General features: G+C 36.8%; 3 protein-coding genes across 9 annotated transcripts in view; 1 reads left to right on the top strand and 2 right to left on the bottom strand.

The window, feature by feature from the left end:
- LOC117242096 (BAI1-associated protein 3) overlaps positions 1–3,366 on the top strand; it is a 123,320-nt gene extending 119,954 nt beyond the window's left edge. For all 4 annotated transcript variants that reach the window (XM_033508484.1, XM_033508485.1, XM_033508482.1 and 1 more), the window contains 2 exons: positions 33–241; positions 917–3,366. In XM_033508484.1, the coding sequence (XP_033364375.1) occupies positions 33–241; positions 917–1,011 (304 nt within the window). In that variant the 3' untranslated portion in view covers positions 1,012–3,366. The remainder of the gene's footprint in view (positions 1–32; positions 242–916) is intronic.
- Positions 3,367–3,755: 389 nt separating this feature from the next.
- Positions 3,756–8,528, bottom strand: LOC117242139 (dynein light chain 1, axonemal-like). 2 transcript variants are annotated; one of them, XM_033508566.1, is made up of 4 exons: positions 8,056–8,528; positions 6,787–7,040; positions 4,861–5,138; positions 3,756–4,011 (listed from the first exon to the last, which is right to left on the bottom strand). In XM_033508566.1, the coding sequence occupies exons 2-4, from the start codon at positions 6,983–6,985 to the stop codon at positions 3,868–3,870; spliced, it is 621 nt and encodes a 206-aa protein (XP_033364457.1). In that variant the 5' UTR covers positions 6,986–7,040; positions 8,056–8,528; the 3' UTR covers positions 3,756–3,867. The 2 variants fall into 2 exon arrangements, with proteins under 2 accessions (XP_033364457.1, XP_033364456.1); XM_033508565.1 differs by lacking the exon at positions 8,056–8,528 and having other exon boundaries at positions 6,787–7,138.
- Positions 8,529–9,627: 1,099 nt separating this feature from the next.
- LOC117242095 (GTP-binding protein RAD) overlaps positions 9,628–20,194 on the bottom strand; it is an 80,802-nt gene continuing 70,235 nt past the window's right edge. For all 3 annotated transcript variants that reach the window (XM_033508479.1, XM_033508480.1, XM_033508481.1), the window contains exons 5-7: positions 18,225–18,307; positions 17,337–17,523; positions 9,628–16,070 (exon numbers count right to left, since the gene is read on the bottom strand). In XM_033508479.1, the coding sequence (XP_033364370.1) occupies positions 15,781–16,070; positions 17,337–17,523; positions 18,225–18,307 (560 nt within the window). In that variant the 3' untranslated portion in view covers positions 9,628–15,780. The remainder of the gene's footprint in view (positions 16,071–17,336; positions 17,524–18,224; positions 18,308–20,194) is intronic.

The raw sequence follows: 20,194 nt of genomic DNA, 5'->3' as shown, positions 1-20,194 counted from the left end.
GTCATCGACTCTACGAACTTCTCTGTCGTTAGCTCCGTGAGCGTGGAGCAGTGTCGAAGTCCAAACGCCATGGTTCTGTTCACCGTAATGGATCACGACGTGCTCACGGCGAATGACTTCGCTGGTGAAGCGTTCTTGGGGCTCAGCACGATACCTGGTGTTACCGACTCGAATGCCAGTATAGACAATTTCCACGGCCTCAAGCACACCGAGTTACCCCTGATGCATCAGAAGAATCGAAGTGAGTTCGATGAACGCGTACTACGTACAATCTTCTCGTTCTTATTCGATTCATTTTCATCTATTTTCTCTGAAAGAGCGAACATCGTAACAGACGAAGGCGAAGTAAAAATATATTCCTTGTTATTTCGATATTCTTATATTATAATGTCGTTATATGAAGTACGATAATATTGTTATTTAATATTGTTTACATCGTATTCGATGCTCTAGGGTAGCTGGATACGATAATTGAATTTGTTGCGAAACTTCGTCAAACTAATATGATTTCCACGACGTTGAAACAGTAAACGAATTTCATAACAATCTCATCAGACGCAACGTAATCTTGATAAAATGTTTCTTTAAAAATATCCATTTGGAAGAAACGCTGAGTTAGTGAACGTTTTAACAGACTCTTACGACTCGAAATTGATCAGAACTCCCGCGCTGTTCTATCTTTATGATCAGAGATATCGCAAAGGTAGTTGGGAAAATCAAAATATTCGAAACTCTTCGTTATAATAAGTTTGGTTGTTCTAAAATTAAGAATTTCTCTCTTTCATCTTTCTCGTACATCGCGTACGAGCTATTGACAGACGTTTATAAGTCTACGCACGGTACAATACACGAAGAAACAGATTCGGTAAAAATCTTCGACCGATGTCAAATCTACAATTGGTCTTTTCGTTTCTAGATCATCCGATTCTACAAATTCTGGAGACGAGAGTCGGCGACAAGATGGCCCTGGATTTCGTGAAGAAGCAGAAGCAACGGTTCGCCTCGACGTAAGACGGGTTCGTAACCGGAAACGAGATAGCACCGCGAAAAAGAGGAATGTCGTCGTTGATACGCGACTATTGTTTTGAATATCAGCACTCGATGGGGAAGAAACAAGAAAAAATCAGAAAAAGTGAAAAGAAAATAAAAAATTGAAAAACGAGAAATCAAAATCCATCCCCGCGGGAAGCAAGTCGACTCTCTTCTCGAGGTTTATAGCCTTGAAATTCGTCAGATCTTTCTCAGTGTAAATCGTGTTGAATATAATCGGTGTTGGTAACTAACGAAGTTAAATAAACGAAGAGTAATATTGTTATTAAAAAAATAGAAGGAAACATTGAGGATTAAGAAAAAGAAATCGAAAATCGAAGAGAGACTATTGAAAAAAAGAGAACATATATATATATATATATAAATATATATATATTATCAGAACTATTTTTGTGTGGAGAGGAGAAGAATCGAATTGCAGGAGAAGCGTATAAAAAAGGAAGGAAAATATTTAAAAAAATAAAAACAAAAAAAATCGTTTAAATTTATCAGCCTGATGTATCTAAAGATAAATGTTAAAAACAAAAAAAAAAAAGGAACAAAATGCTACCGTCGAGACCGTCGAAACTCGAAGCAATGCTAAACGGCCGTGACACATAGACGCAACGTTGAAACCGAAAACTCATTTTTCGAAACTGAAAACAGCGTCATTAAAAGAAGATAAAGTAGGGAGAATGAGGATTTATTTCGAACCTCGATACGTCCATCGATCGTAATTGAAAGAAAGTGACTCCTTTTTCCCTTGCATATAAAAATACCGATAACAGATGGAAGAATGAACGAAATAATTAAATATACAAATCTATATATATATATATACGTACACATTAAAGTATAAAGTATTAAAGTAACGTAATAATCACCGCCGATTCGCATCGCTTCGACAATTAAAGAATCAATCCCACAGAGAGTCGATATACGATATTTTTCTTACTCGTCATTGGCTAAACGTATCTCTTTCTATCTTTCCACCGCCGTCGTTTCTCACTTCTCGATCCAAATATACTTGCAGCGATATTTTCTTCTGATCTCGCGTGGCGCGATCCATCGAATCCTTTCGTCGAATCTCGTGCGACGGATTTCGATCGACGTTTACAAAAGCGAAACGATATAAGCAAAATAAAATAAGAGAGAAAACAGAAAAAGCATGCGAATGAGAATGGAATTTACAAGAGGAAGACGAAAAAGGAAAAAAACGAAAAAAAAAAAATAAAAAAAGAAAAGGAAGTAAATGAAAATTCGTAGATGAACGATGATCCTGCGCTCGTGTTGCACCGTGTTGCGTATTGCATAAGGTTGTACGCGGAAAAATATAAAAAAAAAAAACCACACATACACACACGTTACACGCATGTATAATGAATTTAATCGAATAATTAAGAATACCAAGCGAAAGTGTCTAACCCCTTGCGTATCTGTGTCCCGCACACAGGGATTCAGTGTTTGATTTTGCTCGTACAATCTGAAATCTTTCTACAGCTCTTTTCCGATCTCCTCGACACGGCGCGTGTGTCGTGTTTCTAAATCGAATCGATCGATTCGACGAAATTGGACGAGTATCAGACGAAAGAACGTATAATATATGTAGTTGAACGAGTTTGAATCTCATTGGACTTTCTCGTGGATAGTTCGCGAGTTTTTACAAAATTTCGATCGCGATCGTGGTTAAGAATGTTTGGAGGAAAGGAAAGCGGAACGTTAATGACGTTAACGGAAAGGGAAAGTTTATTGAAACGGGGAAATTATAGGGGAAATTGAATGGATAATCGAAGGAAATCGGCGACCAATAACGTAGATAGAACAGTCGGAGTAGGTAATTTCGAGGGAAAAGACGAACGATTAAAAAAAAACGCACACTCGTCAATTTTTCTATTGCACGATTTATTCACGCGCGTCTCGTTTGCGTCTACATACACACGTACGTACGTACACACGCGAGAATAAAACAACTAAATAAATAAAAAAAAAATATTAGAATAAAAAGAAAGAAAAACGAAAAAAATGAGAAACTGGAGGAGAAGATCGACAACACACCTTTGTATTTCACACACGCCTTCGAAGAGAAACTATAAGAAAGAATATGTGAAAAGCGAATTTAGGGAAAATTATTTAAAAAAAGAAAATCAAGACAAAGAGAAACGGAAGAAGAAGAAACGATGATCTCTCGAAATGTCGTCTGTCCGATCCTCGGTATAATCTCGTGCATCGAATCCAATCGAACTCTATTTGCTTTTTCAACCTTTTACAATCACCAGAAACGTATGTACGATTTGTCTTGTATCGTAAGACGAATAAATTAATATAAATGTACGGAAATATTGCGGTCTTACGTTCACAGCCTCCCTGCTATTTCATTCATCATTAATTTTTCTTTTTTACGCGTATAATGTCCTTCTTTTATTTTCATTTTCTAAGAAGGAAGTCTATATTTCCTTCTTTGCGTTTCTTATTACGAAGATATGGTATTTGAAACGAATAATTCAAAGTACGTGAAAGAAGATGACACTGTAATGTTTAAGTCTAAAAATGAAATTGTCTTGAAAGAATCCTGAGGTACGAGATCTTATCCAAATGAAAGAAATTAACAACGATAAATATCAGTATTAAATTTACAAAAATATCTGCTTTACATTTTTCCACACATACACAAAAATTCTACAAAATTTTCTTCCTCAAATCTTAAAAATAATATATATATATATAGAAAAGATTATACAAATAAAACGTCTTAGTAAATTATCAATCACAAACTGTAAAAAATGAAAAGGACAATCGAAAAAGATCTACAAACGTATCAGGACATCATTGTACGGTATTTTACTCGACTGATTTCTGAGTTTGCACAGGACTATCAACCTTTTGCAACACATTCGCGCATTCTTCTGCCCGTATAATTAATTCACCGTCTAATTTTTCCAACGTTGGTAAACGTCTGGCGACTTCCAATCTCCAGTTCTCCACCTAAAAATGCATTCTGTGAAATATTATCGCGATCAATCAAATTGTTCAAACATTTCTTTACTTAAGTATTTCTTTCGTTCGGTGAATACAACGTTTTGAGAAGTCCACAAATTATTTCGTACGAAACATTTGAATATAACATTTTAAAGCGTAAATGCATGAAATTTCTACATTTATCGAAACTCAGGCTTCCAGATAAAAGACGCGTATCTCTTACTTGGTAAACATATCCCAACGTTTCGCCGACTACCTTCATCAAAATTCAAAGAACACGCTGGTGTGAAACGTCGGGAAATGTCTGTCAAGAAGACGTGTCTTACATCTGGAAGCCTGAATTTTGACAATTATGTAACGTCAGGAGCTGTCGTATCGCTTTCTCGCACAAAATCGAACTAACGTTATTACTGAAATTTTAAAAGCCACGAGTTGTTTTTCGTAATAATTTATCCCGTTTAACGTAACATTTGACTCGTACAACAAATTTTGTTAATAGAACAAATGAAATTTTAGAATTAAGTTTGACAAATTACAAAGCACTCCTGTAATTGTGCTGTTTAACATAAAATTTTAAGGTTGTCGACAAAGACATCTACGATCTATAATTTATAATTTGCAAGTTCGATAGTAATAACATCGTCATTTATTAAATTATTGTTCAAAGAAGACTCTGGTTACAGAATCACGAATCAGGAAAAATATCTTTTTGTCAACTGCGTTTATTCATAACATAACATTTAACGTAACATTCTTTCTCTTAATAACGTCGAATAGAAGATAACGAGATTCTGAGGTATTTTTACAAATGCAGCAAGATTAAGCTAAAGACGAAGATGACACAAATAAACCTACCTCTAAGCTCTCGTACAATGGATTTCCGACGAATACGAGATCCTGAAGATTGGTAAGTTCTTGAAGTTTGTTAAATTCGGTCCACTCCCTAACCAAATTATTCGACATGTAGACAACACGCAGATTCCTCATCGCATTGATTCCCTTCATTTTCTCGATCAGATTGTACGAAATCCAAAGTTCCTCCAGAGTGTCGCCTAATGCTTCTAAGCCAGCGAATCCTTTTATCAAGTTACGTCCTAACGAGAGGATCCTTAGGTTCTTCAGTGTTCCGATTCCTACGTCAATTCCAACAATTTCAAAACTCTTTTTCCCTCTACTTACGCGATTTATGTAATTTTCAAATCCCTGAAAATTAATCGAGGAATAATTTGCCAAAGTTGATGCTAACGTTTTACCATGAATTATTCGAGTCTGTGATAAAAGTCGAATGTTTAATCTTTTTCTAATATTTTTCTCGCTCTGACTTAATTCTTCGTTCCTGTTCTTATCAGTATTGCGATAAAACATTCTCTGTTAAAAGATATAAATTCACTTCCACTAATATAATAATATTTTAATGCAAATATGAATTTGCACAGAGATATTTGGATCGAATTTAATTAAAACAAGAAATCTCTCATAAATTTAAAAAGGAGGTAAACATGGATAATATCTAGAAAAAACGTGAATTCTGAGATATAGAAAAACCCAGAGAACGCGCGGCAAGAACGATGTTTTGCACAATAGTACACGTTGTCTATAATTCATTTATAATCGAGTCAGATAGAATGGCATTAAACGAGCTATAATTAAACGTCGATTAAGGAAATCCAGCAGCTGGTACGATCCATTTACGCGAGATTATTTTGCCCGATTGAACGACTTTATTCGTTAATCCCGCGTGTTTATCACGATGACAGATCCACGCGAATCTACCGATTCCGGATCCTCCATGATATATCATCTTAATATCACCGTCGCGTCAAGCTTCTCGAGCGATGTATTGTGATATCAAAAAAAAAAAAAAAAAAAAAAAGAAAGAAAGAACAGCAGCACAAGTCGAGGGAAGAGTTTGTCATTTGCTCGAGATAAAAGTGACGACGACATAGCGTAATCGTTGAAGCAAAACGTTTACGTGTAATTAAATGCGACGATTAATTGATTAGAAATGAAATATTAGTAGAAAATTTGTTGACCGAAGAGTATCGTAGATAACAAAATATCGATGTTTTGAAATTTTTATGCTTCGTATTGCAAACGAATAATATAAGATATAACATGGTAAATTTGATAACATTCTTTCACCGTGTTCCCTGAATTTATAGATACCGACATCAGAATTGTATTTGTTATAAATAAACGAATAATTGAAGAAATAATAATATCGAATGAATAGATAGTGATATTATTATAGGTAACGCATAATCATTAGAAGACTGCAAATATTTACGTAAATTCATATTTTTATAAAAGCAAATGGAAAAGATAGTACCTAAGCAGAAATATGTTTTATCTGCTAAATGTTTTAACAGGTGTTAAACTTTGCATATTTCATATACACTTGTATATTAAACACATTCTGCGCATTTTTTCTTCTTTTTTTTTTTTTGAACTACTCTCATAGGAAGAAGGCTAAAAAGAAAACACTCCACTGGTCTCGCTAAAGAAATAAGATAGTCCAACTCGAAGATGGCATCCCGTTGAGAGTATTCCACGTGTTATTTAACAATTAAACTAGAAAAATTTACCGAATGTCCAACTGGACAAATCGTAAAGTACAAATTAATAATAAAAACAGAAATTTTTTTTGAACTTCTCGTAAATTCATGGAAGTCACGATGCGATAATTAGTAACAGGAGAGAATAAAATAGTTAATAATTAAATTTGTCATATACATAATATTAAACGTGTCGTATAAAGTAACCATCAAAAATTATATCTACCCGCAATCTTCTCGATCATGTTCGTCGAGAGCGAGAGCTTCTCGCAACTGATCAAAACCGCCAAAGCGTTGTCCATTTTTTCTATAGGAGGCCATTGGAAGCTCAGAATTACTTCCTTCGCGGTGGAAGCTTCCTGCTTGTTCTCTTCCTCCCAAAGTCGAATAGCTTCTTTGCAGGTGGTTGGTTTTATGGTAGTCATACTTTCCTTCGTTCATCGGCGAGTTTGATCAATTTTTCGCAAAAGCCGTTAGTTTCTGCCTTAAAGAAAACTCCGTTGAAATAAACGAGCACGAATCGAACAAGGCTGTTTCAGCAAATATCGCGTGAGTAAATGAAAGCGAGAAATGTACGTATACGCAAGGTGAACCATGTTCAACAGAACGAGCTTTTTGTTTGATTAAAAGACAAAGGGAAACAATGGCGGAAATTGCTTAAAAATACTTCTTTTAGCTTTTTTATTTAATTTTTTAATTAACTTCGACCATTCGGTACGATATTTTTAATCTTTCCCTTTTCTCGTTAACGTTACCAATTGTGCTCGTTTTATCCGTTTCTTTTCCTACGCAATCTTCTTCTTAATTGAATCAACCTGTTTATTTCTACGAAGGTGAACGCTTTTAAGAATATTTTGTGAGAAAATATTCAGGTGAGTTATCTCGCGAACGAATACCACGCGAGATACTAAAAATTCTTTAATAAGTCGCGTGCCTCGATCCTGTGTCTAAGATGTCTCGGCTGGTCACCAAGGTATCATAAGCGTTTCATAAACCGCTTCCTGCGTTTCCTCAATGAAATTTCAAGTGTCGCCACGCATATTACGATCTTCTATTAGTAGCCTCTCGTACATCTTCTTTTTTAATAAATGTAAAATGCACGTACTTTATACTTTCTTTAAATAATCCTACTACATAAGAGGATCTTCTTGAAACTCATACTCAAACTTTTATTAAAAATTGTAAAACGTTTCGAGAAATTTGTTAGTCTTGCGCTTAAAATATAAAATATGAGAAAGGCGACAAAACAGTTTGCTCGAGAATAACACAGAGCATCGTTTGAAAAAAGAAGATACCAATTAGGTAAGTAGCCGCTGTAATCGATGCCGAAATAGGCGAGTAAACGATGAAAAAGCTATTACAATATCATTTTTCGAAATTCTTTTAAAAATCAAATATCAAAGCTACGCTAAGGAACAAAGGGTAACAGTGTCTCTTTCGTTTTATTTTCTTTCCATCGTTTATTTTATACACCTATCCGCTATTTATAATTTACCTGACAATAAAAACTTTCGACGATACCATTAATTTTCCACCGGAATATCTCCCGTAGCCAACCAATCGGTACACTTTTCCATTAAAAGGTTCCACGTATTGCCAGATAAATTTTCAAACGACTCTGTTCACGCATGTCAATGGTGGGCAAAAATTCCAATTCGAATCTTCTGTCCACGGTAAACGTAAAATCTTTCCTCGATCGCGTTCGACGTTATCACTTGGTCACGTTTCGCCGTGCAATTTCGAAGGATGCGCGAAACATTTTTCTTCCAAATTTGACGGAATATCGTTTGTTATCGTTTATCCGAGCTTTCGAGGTTACAAGAATTCGACATTCGTTTTGACTCGTGGCAAACTGCCACGACTGGAGCCTGGTAATATCTGGCACCAATCAAAATAATCGATGCTCATGGACGCATGCGTCTGGCTGCCGTTATTTATCAACCAAGCGTCCCAATAAGATTTACGACGATATTAACGTGGAAAAAGTGCAGGTCTCGGGATCCGACTGGGACCGTGTGCGTTCGTTAGCTGAAAAGTTCAGGGCTCTCGTTAAAATCGATCTCGAGATCGCATCGATTCCAGGAGATAATAACGAGTTTAGAACTCGTAGACCTTCGACAAATATGTTGAAAGTTTCGAATGAATTTCCGGCGTACAGGGATATAGACAGATGTAGAATTTCTACGAAGAAACTGTGAAATTGATTTTTTGGTAAATTAAAAATAGCTAAAGGAATATCGAATAAAGAAGGATACGTAATCGTCAGAATTGATTTCTTTTAAGATTTTCGACTTGAAACGTATTATACCTTACCGTGGTACATACTTGAACCGTGTCGTTCAAATCCATTTAAAAACTATGAAAATCTAAATATATGAAAGCTATTGTTATAAACTATGGATAGTTTATAAACGAAAAATTGTTACTTCTAGGATTATCGGGACACGACCTTCTTCTCGTTTATGGAGATGCATAATTTGTAACCCTCTTTATCCGGTGATGAGGTATCCCGTTTGCGACCTAAAAACAAATTTACGGACCTGGATACCTCTTTGTTTCCGTGCCTATAAAATATCCAGTAGAAACCACGAACTTGGTACTTGTTGATACTAAAAGATGCAAGGGAATAACAAGGAACAAGAAGAGAAAAGACAAATTGCACGAACAATTCTGGATATTGTATGTTTGTTATCGTCGAGGTAGAACGATAGATACGACGATCGAAGGAAAAGTTTTGAGGAGAAGAAATTTTAAATAGCGGGAAACGCGAATGAGAGGAGACGCGGAGGATTTCGCTGCTCCATCGTCATCGAAGTAAAATAAAAGATCGGACGATAGAAAGCGCAACGGAAAGGAGCAACGAATACGAGGAAAAATTTGTGGGGAAAAGTTGGGAAAAATCGGAAAGTTCGAAGGAAGAGACACGTGTGAAACTTTTGCACATCGCTTCTTTATTGCCATCGAAACAGAATAAAAGGTTACTGACACTAAAGAATACAACGAAAACGACAACGACGGAGATGACTATATTAAAAATACGAAAAAGATATGAATGAAAAGACACATGGAGGATTTGAAGTGTCGCTTCTTTATTATCACCGAAGTACAATAATCCCTCGGGATTAGAGCCATTCGTTTCCATCTGGATGACAGGTAGTCTTACATTAAAATATAGCGCAGAAAAGACGCGTGGCCGAGTCCAAGAATTCGCCTGGTTTCTCATCTCCGTTGCCTTTCCTCGAAAAGCGTCGCGACGACCTAATCGTATCCCTATCAGCCGAAGAGAGATGGCAGTATTGTCACGTCACGCACCACTCATACAACGAACAGACAACGACGATAACGTTTTTCATTGTTCGCTTACTCGAAGTAACATCGATAAATTCACCTTGGCAACAGCTAATCGGTAGACATCGAGCGGGTGTATCGTCGAAAACCGGAAGTCGATATCTTCGAAACGATTATGCACCTTTAGGTTCGAAATTATTTCCCCTTTCGACGACAAACTATCGTGCTTTTGGCTTTTCGGGATCAGTCGTGTTACGCGCTACGCTTCTGCGCGAACATTTCGCGGACGTTGCGGAAGCCGGCATCCGAAGGCACAACGCGATTGATGCCGAAAAACCAGAAGGATAACGTCCATCAACCATCGTGAAAGCTTAAAATCTAAAGAAAATGTTATTTTTCTCGTCTTATTTCGTCTTTCCCCTTATTTAATTATCGTTTCGCTACTTTCTTTCATTATCGTTCTCACTCTTCCAGATGTTGTTACAAGGTCCTTAGGAGATTTAGAAATACGAGCTTCGTTACGTCTTCTCTCGACTTCGGATAGAACGTCGAAGAGCAGAAGGAGAAACAAAAAAGGAAAGAAACCGCGATATAACGTTAATTTGGAGAAAAGAAACGGTGAAAAGAACGTGGAAGAATAAGTAGAAAAATTGATAACGTTTATAAGCACGACAAGTTACAACGAATTATCGAAAACTAATAAGAGCATGCGCTTGCAGAATCGATATACATTTGATGGTTACACTGTTGTATTTCTGGATTAAAGACTTACATCGAGTTTAGCTTAAATTACAAAAATACACAAAGGCACTTGATAAGAATCCCCTTTCTTTTTTTAACCTCTCTCGCTCTTTTATTTCGCGAAGGTTCTTGTTCAAGTCACGATTCCATAGAACTCCGTCTTTCTGGTTTATCTTCTCTTGTTTTAATTAATTCAACAACAGCAGCAACGACGACGCAAACCGATGGCAAACGATAATGTATACCTTGGCTGGTTTCGCAATTGATAAATCGAATGGTCGATGACGACGTGTCGTTAACTCGCCATCTTCGTTTGAGCGAACAAAGGAACGATTCTTACTTAAAGTTACAAGATGTTCGTTTCTTTTGAATCTTACGTCCTGTTACTTTTATATTCTTTCACTCTTCTGGCTTTTGGTTCGATTTTAACAGTGCTGTAAGAAGATAGTCTTGCGATCTGTGAGTCGAAAAACGTATCTCTACGAAAGAATTTTTTAACAAAGAAATTACTTCGACTCCCCTATTAAATCACAATTTTTGTCGATTTTAACATCCCTCTTATCGTAATTATATTTAACAGTTCGTTTCACGTTATACGTAGTTGCATATTATTCGTATTTCATTTATCTTTCATATTGTTTTGATTCAACGAGCCGCAAAAATTTGCATCCTATTGCTACCTATTTTGCGATAGAATTCACAATTTAATATTGTCCTCGATTTTCAGTAGTTCCAGCCATTGTAGTAAAATAATTTTATTTTGATCGCACAATTCGAATTGTTCTAAATTGGCCAGAAATCTGTCAGAGCGATCTTGCATTTAATTTGCAATTATTAAATCACTATTAGAATTTATTTTCCATTTTTGATCATTCAGCTTTGATAACGGAGTTTCTCAACTTCCTCTACTAAAATCGAGATTTATTCATCCGTTTTAAATTTAATTATGTATCATGCTCCCCAAACCGTTTCCCTTCTTTCGTTGGCTTAACGGCCGATCTTCCATAAACTTGGTAACGCTTTCTGCTTTAAGTCTGAACCAAAATCTTATCGTCTTATCGAACTACTTCGAAACGCTAATTCTTCTGACATATAATCTCTATGCACACTTCATAATACCAAAACTTGCAACAAGATTCTTTTTCAATTCGATATCCCATTTGCAAACGCCGTTTAACAGCACTTTGGAAAATATAATACCGTTCTCTATGATTTTTATCTTCCTTTCGATTTTTCGTGCGCTTTTCTTTCGAATGGATGCCTTTAGCTCAGCTAGCGTAAGCTGTTAATCGTAATGGTTCTTATTCCTTCGTTTTTTTTCTTTTTTTTCTGTGCTTCTTTATCCTACAGTCCAGTAACTTGGCCCCTGAGACGGATATACCGCGCGAACTATACTTGTTACAACACTGCTTCGTTTTAAATATATGCACAGGATACTTCGGGAAAACGGTTCAAGAATATACAAATTTACAGTTTACAAAGAATTCTACGAACAAGAATTCTGATAACAGTTAACATAGCTGATGAATCCAACGTAGAGGCAAAGCTAATAGTTCGAAATATCAAATTGAAATGACTTTTTTTGTCCGAAGAACGTCAGAATGAAGGATGAAAGAATGAAGAGTTATAGAGAAGTAAATAAAAATATTTCGTCACTTTATTACAACCGGCGTTTTGTAAAAAAATATCGTACATGAAATAAAAGATAATAATAAGTAATCGTACATAAATAGAAGTGACATATATCAAAGACGAACAACAGTTTGTTATTACAACTCTGAAACATTTTGTTTAGAAAATGACACATACAATCAATTGAATATTCTTGAACCATCTTTCCCCAACACCCTGTATATACATATACACGAGTATATATATATATATATATATTTATATATAATTCGGTTATACATAGGCATAGAGATCGCAGAAAATAGACAGTGGGCCGTGTAGACGTGTAAATACGTATGTGTGTGCGTGTATGTGTGTATGTATACGTGTACCTACGTATGGTCTTCTTTATTTTTCGTATTTGCTTTCAAAGTGTCCCAAAAATGAATATTCTCCATGGTACCCGTCCTTTTAAGGAAAACACGCAATACAGCAACACGTCGATCATTTAACGATACATCTACATAAAACTAACGTGGACTTATATTCATCGTACATTAGGAATTTATAAATATATACATATATATTTATATATGCATATAAGTATGTATGTATGTATATTTATAATAATATAACACACGTATCTCGCTGCTGTTCGTCATTCTTCTATTTTTCTCTTTCGTTCATTCTTTTGTTCCCTATCTTTCTTTTTTTCTGTGTTAGGTAGGTACACAGAATTGTTTATCGTTAAACTTATCGTATATACAACTCGGATTAAAAAGATTAAATTGGTCTTATTGTACAGTAACGACGTAACATTATTGGCCGCTAATTCATGCCATGGTCCGATTTTTTAAATTCCTTCGTACCCGTCCTGAAATCGATTTGAACTACTTTGTTTTCCCTTTTTTGATCGTTTCTTCTTTATCAGGAGTGTTCGCCGAGTTTCACCAAGATTCGTCCTTTCGATTAACCCTTTGGGTCTGTCGAGTTCTTTCTTTCGACTAGGTTCTTCTTCGTTTTAATTCTCTGTCTCTCAGCTCTCTGCTGATAGTCTCTTCGATAATGGAATCGTTTATAGAAATAAAGTTTTGATATACCGCGAGAAAGCTCGAGAATCAAACACAAACGATACAGATTCTCACTTTTCAATTATTAATGCAAATTATAATTTTCACTGCATCATAAATTATTCTGATCGTATCGGGAGCGAGATTTATAAACGCTAGAGTTACCAACGATTAAAGCATAAAAATCGCAACAAAGGAATTGAAGTGAAATTATGTATATGAAGAAATACATAATGCAAACGATACAGTAAACAGGAAATTATTCAAATCTCCAAAAATGCACCGTAAATACATCGTAAATTAATTGTAAAATACATACATTCTTATGAAATATCGCTATAAAATTATCGCGAAAAATTATGAATTAAAATCATTTTGACCACTACGGTAGTTCTAGCGTTAAATATTGAAAGATTCGAATATATATTTTATAAAAGAACCAAACGATCAAAGGATTAATCAAGCCCTCTGTACGTGTGTGTATGTGTGTGTGTGTGTGTGTGTGTGAATCATTTACAATTTATTTTTCATGTATAGACTACGAACCAACACAGACGATGATAACGACTTAACAAACTTATCATTATCGAAATTACGGTAGGTATCGAGCGGATCCTCGACGGAAGTTCTTAAGAGCTAACATTAATTAAAATTAATCGTTCGAAAAAGAAACAGTGGTCACGTTCGTTTTAATTAATTGGCACTTTGATCGCACCCCAATCTTTCCAGGTTCTACTCTGGCTGTTGGAATGACCAATTTCGTCCCACGATTGTTTCTCTTTCAGGTTAATAAAATGACACGTTTAAAGATAATCTTATCGCGGTTCCTGGTCTTTATAATTTATCGTGTCGCCGTTAATTCTAGAACACAAACACATGTGACTTTTGCCATTGAGAGATCTTTCATCTGTTACAAATAAAATATTTAATCTTGAATTATTAAGTGAATAAGATATCGAAGTGTCGATGAAAAGTAAAATATAATATTATGCTATCGAAATAAAAATCTGGAGAGAATTGTACATTTTATAGACGTTTATGTTACTCGGATATCTTTAATAACGTTTGTATTCTAGGATTAGTGCTTATTGTAATATGTCATTCTATTATACGTGGAATTATATTTCGCTGTTATATTATTATATTCGTTGACTCCTTTGCAACTAGAGTAGCATTTCTTAACAAGGTCACATTCGATAAACTATTTGTCGTCTTCTATTTAATTTGACTGTTTCTCGAAAAGACGTTAAAAAAGAGTAAAAGAAGGAGAAACCTAAGGTGGGAAATTCGATGGATTCCGTGCCTCGAATATCCAAGATTCCAAAAATCAGAAGCCAAATCAGCTGGAGTGCTCAGAAACCAAATTGGCCATTCCAAGCGGAACCACGCTCGAACGAAATACAATCTCACCCGATTACTAGTCTCACGAATTCCAGTCAGAATTCCGTAGCACCGTTCAAGGTTTCTAGCTTGTTCTGCTTAACCGAGCAAAAGTAAAATCTCTAACGTGTACGACTAAGCAGGTAGGCAGCACTGGTATCGGTTATTCTATGGTCCCACATAGAATTTTCAAACGTACAAGGACGATGACTCGTTATAAGAAGAAATTACAGAGATAATTTTATTTGCAGTTAGGTTGATTAATTCGATATAAAGGAGAATATAAAGTCGCGATGGAGCAACAACAGTAACCGATATCACTTAAAATATCGTTATTTATTTGATGATTATTCTACATTAAACTAATTAGACGTGTATACGCTGAATATTATAAAAAAAGTTTACAGATTATTTCCAATAATTTATTCGCTTCGAATGTAAAATAAACAGTCTCGTTAGTTTCGAAACGAACAACGTACAATTTACCGATCGATGGGCGAAGATATTTTACAGATGACGATGTTATTCGGTTTATAATTATTCCGCGTTAATTAAACAGGTTAAGATATGTATAACCTGCGTACCACAAAAAGTCTCACGGATCCTAGTAGTTTACCGTTTATCGAAATTGCAAATCTCAAATATAAAGTAAGCAGTTTTTAAAACAAACCACGTACAAATGACTGATCGACGGATGAATCTTACAGATACTCTTATTTGATAATCTCTGCGTTAAACCGAGTAGCAAAAAGATGCACAGATTTTAGTAATTTATATTCCTTTATAAAAATTACAGAAACTACGCTGTATATGATAATTACTCCGCATCGAACCAAATACTGCGAAACGATTAAAAAATTATAACGGTTCGTGCCTTTTTATCTACCAATTTCAAACACAGAGTAAATAACTTTGTTACTCTTAAAACGATCAGCTAATCGACAGACGAAGATCCCTCTATGTCATGCTGACTTTGACTTCTCTCAGAGACTTCACTATTGCTCGGCCGAACAGTATGATCTTCCGGAAGTATCGTATCATGCAGGGGTGGCGTAATCGCGCCGAACAGCACCGCCCTTACAATCTACCGTCAGGTACGGCCGGGGAAAGAAAATTCACCCGCTCGCCTATTAGAGCACGTGAAGATTCTCGCAATTCTTGAACTTGCTGTCCTCTTTACCAAACAGCCAGGTTAGCATCTGTCTGGCCTTCATGCTGGCTCGTACCACGCCTCTAGACTTATACCAGTGGCCGCTGCCCTCGCTAGCTCCGTTTCCGGTACGGTTCTCCGCGTTCCCCTGCACGTTCTTCAGTCGTATCTGATTCAGAATCCCGACCAGCAGGTGGTCCACGTTGTGGTTGATCCCGACCGAGACCTCGATGAACTTCACCCGATAGGTGCACGCCATGCACTTGCCATCTGCAATGGCAGCACGCGTCGGATTAGAGAAGGGAAGCGTATATTTAAACATCGAGTTGCCAAGGGCGCGTGTAGGACGGTGGAAAATAACACGGTTGGTCAGTATATGGTGTTATCCTGGGTAAGAATATGAAAAGGGGGATCAGAAGAACTTTTCTTTTGATTATCAGGAGCACAATATCTTCTGGTTGATTTGTTCGGCATGCAGGAAAAGAAAAAGTAGACGTAGGATAGAAAATTTCGCTTGGTATTTACGTTGCTTTTATTTGGTCTTTTTCGTCGTGTTATTTTCGTTCTTCCCTTTTTCTTTTTTTTTTTTTTTCGTTAGATTTTTGGGAGTCCCAAATTGTTTCAATTATTAAGAGCGCAGTACGTTATGGTTGGTCTATTCCGGAAGCAGGAAGAGAAAAATGTTGATACAGGATTGAAATTTTTACTTGATACTCGGATTGATCCTTTCAGCTTGGACTTTTCGAATTTTTAATTCTTTTAATTATCAAAAGTAAAACATCTTTTGGGCGATTTGCTCGATGCACAGAAAGAGAAGGGGGTCGATACACAGCTCAGATTTCTAGTTGGTATTTAGATTGATTTTATTTCTTCCTTTACGTTGGATTTTTAGGATTTTGAACGTGCTATTTGCGAAAGAGAAAATATAATATTTATCGAACTATCGTTTTACTCTGCGTCGTTATATATTATGTACTACGTACGAGAAATATAATATCTTCTATTTATACGCCTCACTTGGTTTGTCGAGAATGCAGGACGAAAAAGGGTTGTATAAGATTGAGATTTGAAATTGGAGTTTAAAGTGGTTTCATTCTCTCTTGAATCGGATTTTTCGGATATTGGATATGTCAATTTATAAGAAAGGAAATTTAATTATGTTTAAACGTAGTGGAAAAGCGGATTAATTGTATATTAGCGTCAAATATTAAACGTCAAAGCAATGTGTAAATGTTTCCGTAGCTTCGTAATTGATTTTTCAGTTACTCCGATAATAAAATCTGTATATCCATCGTGTAAATAAATCGGGAATCACAGCATTTAATAATCGCGCCTGTCGTACTGCGATAAATACAATTCATAGTTCGATTTTCGCGATTTTCTCGCGCGCTTTGCGCCTTTCGATACGCAAACTATTTTTGAAATATCTCCGCTAAAAGACCGTTTTCTCGACAAAAACTGTTCCAAATATTGTTTTTAAATTGTTTTAAATATTACACCAACGATCGATACCTTTATACGCGTGTATATACCAACCTTGTGAAGAAACCACTCTAGATCGGACCAGATCCACTTTATTCCCAACTAGTATAGCCGACTTTCCTCGGAGGAAATCCTGGTCGTGGAGACGTTCTAGGTACTCTTCTGCTCTCTGAAAGGACGCTTTATCGATCACAGAATACATGATGACAAAGGCATCCGGATGTATATTCTCCAATTCCGTCTGTACGAAACAAAAATACGAACGTACTACTTAGAAGAATAATAATATTAATACAACACGTATTTAAATTAGATTATTCAAAATAGATCAACGTACAAGTGGACTATATCAATTACGCTCTGATGGAAGATTCATGCGACGATTGATATAATTTTCATCATACTGTACAATATTACATTTTCCTACGGCAGACACCGATCTTGAGAAACTGGTAAGTCTCGTTAATTTAATATCACTGATTCCGAGATTCGTTAATCTGCTAAGCAAGTCGTCCGTTCGTCAGAAACTTCTATAATCGCGAAATTGTTACGTGATTTTATTTTTGAACTTGCGACGCTTTCGCTCGTACGTGCTTATCTACCACATGACGCTATCGAGTCTACGAGAAATAAGCAAACAGACCCGCGTTTCTCCGCTAACCATGTTCTCGTAGATGCATAGTAGCAACTCCGCTAATAAATAATTTTCCCACACCATCGTTCTCAACCATTCGCAAAGATCCTTTCCCTTCCACTTAACACACTATTCAAGCATACAAATCGGCATTATTCCAGGACATCGTAAACCTTGTAAAGCATCGCCTGAAAGAAGTCGAAAGGGGGAGCCGATCGAATAACGCAGCTCTCTCAAAGGATGGACGCTAAGCGTCTTTTGTAAAGCGCCCTCCAGCTAACACGCGGAACTCGAAAGCGGTTGCTCACCTTCGGGTTCGCGACGTTCAGGAATCTCAGTTCGCTCTCCTCGCCGTTCAGCATGACGAAAACGGATTGCTCGCTGGGTACGTCTGAAACAAAGAGGGGAAAAAGAAGATGAACGACGTGGCGCTACACAAAGCAGCTCAAAGAGCGTCGCTGAAAGAGAGGGGGGGGGGGGCATGAAGGAAAAAAGAGGTATTATCGAGGAAGAGGGATGGAAAGATGGGAAGAGGAGGGGCTACAGATCCCTTTGATTTGCTGCCTCATTTATTTTTCCTTGGACCATCCCCTTTATTCGTCCGCGGCAAGGACGAGATATCGAGGAAAGGGGAGAAATGAGAAGGAAATCGCGCGGCGGAAAGGAAAATAATCGAATGGAACCGCTGTAAATAAACGAACGGAGACGCGCTAGCTAAGCGTGATCCCGCCACTCTAAATGCGTCCACGCGTCCGCTCGTCGACCACCATCGCCAAACGTCCGCCGCTTCCGGGAATCGCGTCGATGCTGTGGTCCGATGATTTCAGCTGGTCGAGCGATTGTTGGTTTTGTGGTGAGATTTCAATAGTTTGGTAGCGGGAGTTAAATGTTTGTCAATCTTTCACAGAGAAAGAAAACAACGAAGAGAAGAAATAGGAAAATAAACGGGGAAAAGAAATCGCAACGGGCTACGACAGTTAAAGCGATAGGTCGGAGGAATGAATTTTTTACGACTTCCCGAAGATCTTTCCACTTCCTCCGAGAACTATTTTCGAGATGGTTTATTTATTTCTTCCTTATTGCGAACAGGATAAATTTCCAATCGTGTGGAAAAAAGATAGAAATCCCTATCGAGCAGTTCAAAAATACGCGATAGATAATATTACGTGTTACAAAGTTTTACACCGATCGAAATAAATAGTCATTTTTTGAAACGAGAAACGTCGCTCGCGAAATGTTTACACACAGAATTTGTACGTTTCGACGGAGACGCGATTCAGAAGGTCGGAGTTGCTTAATGTACTAGGAAATCGGATGAAAGGAACACGTAAATCTCAGCGACCTTAAGGGAGTGAGGTATCGATTGGTTATAGAAAGCGATGAATGTTTGGTCTATGTTCGATAATATTAGATTCTACTAACGTTGAAACGGTAATAAAGGTAGTAATAAAGCGAAATAAAGAAAAATCAACTTTAACGCACACGATGTCCTTTCCTTGTGATAAAATGAGTAAAATTGCACGATCCCCTATAATACGTCGCACCATATCTATTCTAATTAACTTTTACCTAGATTCGAGCCAATGTAGCTCAAAAATAAATTGATCAAAATACCGAAATATTTCTTACAAAAAAAAAAAAAAAAAAAACAAATTACGCTTTGCAAACCGATTCTCTTCCAGCAACCGCAACATGGAAATTTCATAATAGGAAATTTCACCTCGAGTCGTCTGTTCACGAATACGTACAGCTCCCAAGCAATTCTTTGATAAAGCCTCTTGCTTCGTTCCGCGGCCGTTTTACAAAAACCTCTTTCCGTCAGACCTCAATTTCCATAATTAAGATAATGGCAAAAGCTTTTCAAGAGAAACACCGTAGAAGTGGAAGAAGAAGTTCCACGTCGTAAACTGATAACAGACGTTCAGTGTATGTATACAAAGGGACGAAGAAAGGCGGTGACGAAGGAGGCAAACAGAAACGAAGAAAAAGAAAGGCGCGAGAAAGAAGAGGAGGTCAGACGATGAACAGACGCGGAGGCTGTATGATGTACGTTTATAGCAGCGGACCGGTGCAAAATTAACCGACGCTATTTCTGCCCGCCTGTTCCTGTACTTTTCTTTTTTACACCTTCCTGGAAACCGACGTACCCGTTTCGCTTTCCTCGCGCGTTTCCTCGCGTCCCGCGATTTTCCATCGCTTTCCGTGCTTTCTAGCGATGGACTGAAATACGTCGCAAGTAGTTTGGCCGACTAGATTAGTACTGTATTTCGAAAAAAAA

The sequence above is a fragment of the Bombus vosnesenskii genome, unplaced genomic scaffold, assembly GCF_011952255.1.
Source record: "Bombus vosnesenskii isolate JDL3184/JDL3185 unplaced genomic scaffold, Bvos_JDL3184-5_v1.1 scf7180000016263, whole genome shotgun sequence".
Lineage (NCBI taxonomy): Eukaryota > Metazoa > Arthropoda > Insecta > Hymenoptera > Apidae > Bombus > Bombus vosnesenskii.
Note: the sequence above shows the minus strand (reverse complement) of the source record. Positions and strands in the feature narration are given on the sequence as shown.

Excerpts from the sequence above, each read along its gene's own strand:
- LOC117242139 (XM_033508566.1), bottom strand. The coding sequence starts at position 6,985 with ATGACTACCATAAAACCAACCACCTGCAAAGAAGCTATTCGACTTTGG. Across the intron at positions 5,139-6,786 it reads CATGATCGAGAAGATTGCGG|GAATCGGAACACTGAAGAAC; the intron begins GTAGATATAATT and ends GAATTGACGTAG. Across the intron at positions 4,012-4,860 it reads CATTGTACGAGAGCTTAGAG|GTGGAGAACTGGAGATTGGA; the intron begins GTAGGTTTATTT and ends ATGCATTTTTAG.